Source organism: Notothenia coriiceps, unplaced genomic scaffold, assembly GCF_000735185.1.
Source record: "Notothenia coriiceps isolate Sejong01 unplaced genomic scaffold, NC01 NC01_scaffold00014481, whole genome shotgun sequence".
Lineage (NCBI taxonomy): Eukaryota > Metazoa > Chordata > Actinopteri > Perciformes > Nototheniidae > Notothenia > Notothenia coriiceps.
The window spans coordinates 184-4,286 of NW_011347182.1; the positions used below are offsets into that span (position 1 = coordinate 184).

Below are 4,103 nucleotides of genomic sequence, written 5' to 3' on the forward strand. Positions count from 1 at the left end.
AATGCTCAATTTGTATTTGTACACATCACATGAACCTCAGTAGGGAATATGAAGTCATGAATCAGTCCTGATGTAACTTTTCTGTGCTGAAAGAAGAGTGATAGAACTATTTTACTCCAAATTCTAATTTACACATTTTCATTTTAGACATGAACAACACATTTATATAGGCCCATAGCGTAATTCATATATTTCACTACTTTTGTGAACCAAAGACTTTGGTAAACCAAATCTGAAACACCAAAAAAAATGGATCACATGAGTACATGTTTTTCACAAGAGTTTTTAAGTTTTCCAAAAATCGGATTTCTAAGCTAAGTGTCTCATAAGACAGTGCTCTAAGGTGAGTGACATTGCATTTCTAGCAAGACCAGAGACTGAACATTTTGATATGTAACACCATGCCATGTTATAAGAAGTACATTTAAAAGGTGATTTAAGGAGACATCTACAAATTGAGAAAATACCCTTCACTTCACACTCCAGAGGGTTAAGGAAAAGGGTAAGGCGATTTTATTTTAAAAGACAATGGAGGCAGGTTATATTGATTGATATATTTATTATATTGAAAGGCAAATTAATACATAGTCCCCTAAATCTGGAATAACGTACAATTTACAGCCTCACAATGTCAGGAACTTTTCATCTACAGATTGCTTTGGTCTGACTTTGCTCTTCACTGATTGGTTACTGAAACTTTGAACTTAAACGGACCTCCCCCCCCCGTTAATTCGCGCGAATAATGGCGCAAATGGCTTTCCATATTCGCGCGTGTATGTTCGCGGAGGTCCGAATATTCGCCTGAATATTCGGCCGTTTTTACAAAAAAACGGCCGAAATAAACGGGCGAATTATGGCACTTTTGGCCTTCCATAGCCTTGAGCTCTGCTCACATGACGTTACCCAGCATTCTGCGGGTCTCTGTCAGAAACATCAAGGAAGAGGAGGATGCGCGTCGGTGAGTGAAGTCGATCAAAAACAACGCACAAACATACATATATAAGTCGTGTTACGCACATTCATGGCGGTTTGTGGTGGCGCTAGATGTTAGGAAACAAACATGAAGCTATGTTGTTGTATTTTATCGTTTTTACACGGCTGTAAAAAGGTAGAGCAACAAAGTGTACGACTGTTTGAACTCGTCCAACTTGTGTTGGTGAAGATATGTGTCACCGGCTGTAGCTAACATGGGCTCGGTAACTTGCTAAAATAGTGAAGGATCAAACAGTGACGTTTGTGTAAAGGAATGTAGAGAAGCTAGCGAAAGAAGCCTGAAAATGCTCCTAAAGTGAAGCGTTTTACCAGCATGAGAAGCTGATATCTTTGGAGCTGGAAACCGATCCCTGTGTCGGACAGTAACAGAGGAGAGCCTGTTGACAGTTTACGTCACCATCAGCTGTTTTTGGTTAAACGTCTCTGAGCTTTGAAGGGTTTGCTGAAGGACAACCGTGTTTTTTTATGTAGGGCAAATGGTGAGATTCAGGATGGGAACAAAAGGAGTCAAGTAGCCTACTGAGTTATGCAAAACAGAAAGCTCAAAACTCGTATTAAAGTATTAAAAAGACAACAATATTCTTACTCACTGTTAAGTCTATTATGTTATGTTACTCTTTTAATGTGTAATTAAGGCCAAAGCCTGATATAACCTATTCCTCAGAAACTGAAAATAAAACTGGAACTCGTGGACTTGATTTCATTTTTTAAAATTTAAACAGACTTTTAAGCATGACTTTAATATTCTTCATATCCTGTATTTTTAAATGTTACTGTTTTCAGGGCAAGAAGTTGATGGAAATGTAATCAAGAGAACATAATTATACTTCTAGCTGTGTGGAGACGACATTTAGATAAACACATAGTGAGACAAACTATTAAATTAACGGAACATTTTTGGAAATTATACTATTTATTTGGTGTTTAGTATTCTGATTACAGCCTAGCCAGACAGCAGCACAATAGAGACCTTTTGCTTTTCATAAAATGTGCATTGCGCTGCACATTATCTCTTCACATTTACGTGATGGCTTTAATGTAGCTTGATAACATGCACTAATGTCATCCCAAATATGTAGTCCGTTTGTGTATGATAAGTTGTCATTTAGAGACAACATGAATACTACAAAGAAGGACAAATTATATTTAATTAAGTTTATTTATGATCAGACTATGTAAATTATCTATAAAGATGGCAGGCTTCTTGATGTAGAGGTTTGGACATCAAATAAGAATTGCGAAAAAGGAGCCTCCACAGAAAGAGCAAGAGCAATTGGTAAAGCTGACAAACCAAATCAAAATAAAACGCCATATTGTTTTGGATTAACATAGAAGGACAAAATGACATGACATTTCTTATCAGTGTTTGTTCAATGTTGTTATTTTTGTTGACATGTTTTCAAGTATGTTTGTAGAACTGAAAAAAGTTGAATCCTGTAGTTCCTCCAGCTAGTCTTGCCTGACCTTGTTCCAAAGTACTATCTTCAGGCTTTATAGAACTTCAACCCCTTAATAAACAGATAACAAGACTATTATCTCCAGAGCAATGAGCTTTGCTGCAATGGATGAGGTCATGAGGATCTGTGTGTTTGCCCTTCGGTCTTCACATCACATGTCTGCCGCATTGAGAGCCACAGAAGTATTTATTCTCTTGTCTGTCCTTCTCTTACAGCCTCAGATATGGATTACAAGATTGTGTTTGCATCCTTGGAGACGGTATGTGAAGACAACATTGCTTTTCTGTGTGGATCTGATTTGCCGTACGGCGCTGTTGCCAAGCGCCTGGTGACGTGTTTGAAAGAGATTCAGGAGCACGGACAGGCCCTGAAGCCGGTGGTCGGCAGCTTCACCGCCGTCTTCCACCATTATGACTTTGACGCACAGACGCCGGGGAATGGCTACCGCACACTGGTGAAGGTACGACTGACCCCTCAGCGCTCATATTTGAGCTGTGAATCCTCTCTACTCTCTTCATGCAAAAAGTGTTGTTGTGTATTTCACTTCTTTCTTCTTTGTTAGTGTTTTAAAGGCATTACATCTAACATTCATAGTCATTATTATAACAATTAGGGCTCCAACTAATAATTCTTCATTATAATAGATTTATTCTAGATACATTTCATTATTATTTGGTCTTTAAAATGTCAGACAATAATGAAACAATTTAAATATTTTTATTTTCAATTTATGAGAAGCTGCAACAAGTGAACTTTGATATGAGTAAGGAATAACACATGTTTTTTTTATCATTGCAGCTTTCTCCAAAATGGTCCAATTTGTGTAGATAATGTACAGTATATAATTACACAACACTAACGAATTGGATCATTTGTAGCTTAGGTGTTATACTGTGTGAAAATCTTAGTAGCTTAACTTTAGTAATTCATCATTTCAAAAAATGTACGTCTTTAGATTTATTTTTTATGTGATATTTAGGTTCTTCAATTCCAAGCCTTACTTGTAATCAACATGGAAATTTAACTGTAGTTTATTGTGGTCCGATACCTAGCACACAACATTTTTAGTAATGCAAAAAAATCCACAGCCAATAAAAAATACCCAGCAGATGCGCAATTTGCTTCTGTGCAGGGATGGGCAACTTTGATGGTGGTGGGGGCCACATCATTGATGTACTGGCCACCAGGGGGCCGCAGATTCACTTGGAACACACACACACACACAAAAATTCCATGTGTTGTATGTAATTATTAGCAAATATAGGCCTACTAAGTCTGACATCTTCATTGACATTTTACAATCAAAGGGAACATCCCCTAAACAAATATCAGTTCACAGAAATTGTATTTCATTTTTACAAGTGGCATGTTTGTATTGAACAGGTTATTAAACAGTGGAATAAAACTATTTTAAACTATTGGAAAGCACGGAAAATGTGTGTGTATTGAGATTAACCATTAAGATGACATAAACATGAAGTCATGAGCACTAACCCAGACATTAGTTGTCTAACTTGAACCTAAAACACTTGTAGTCAGTCACTGCATTCCCCTTATTCCACAATAACGGGAATGTCAACACAGACACCTGTCAGCCCGCACTCTGCTGTACCTCAGCAACACTCCCCCTCCATCCCGCTGAAATGATGAATG

General features: G+C 37.5%; 1 protein-coding gene across 1 annotated transcript; it reads left to right on the forward strand.

Annotated features, from left to right (window-relative positions):
• The first annotated feature begins 890 nt into the window (after positions 1 to 890).
• LOC104948513 (hormone-sensitive lipase-like) lies at positions 891 to 3,885 on the forward strand. Its single transcript, XM_010774717.1, has 2 exons — positions 891 to 958; positions 2,666 to 3,885. The coding sequence occupies exons 1-2, from the start codon at positions 949 to 951 to the stop codon at positions 3,010 to 3,012; spliced, it is 357 nt and encodes a 118-aa protein (XP_010773019.1). The 5' UTR covers positions 891 to 948; the 3' UTR covers positions 3,013 to 3,885.
• Positions 3,886 to 4,103: the final 218 nt, after the last annotated feature.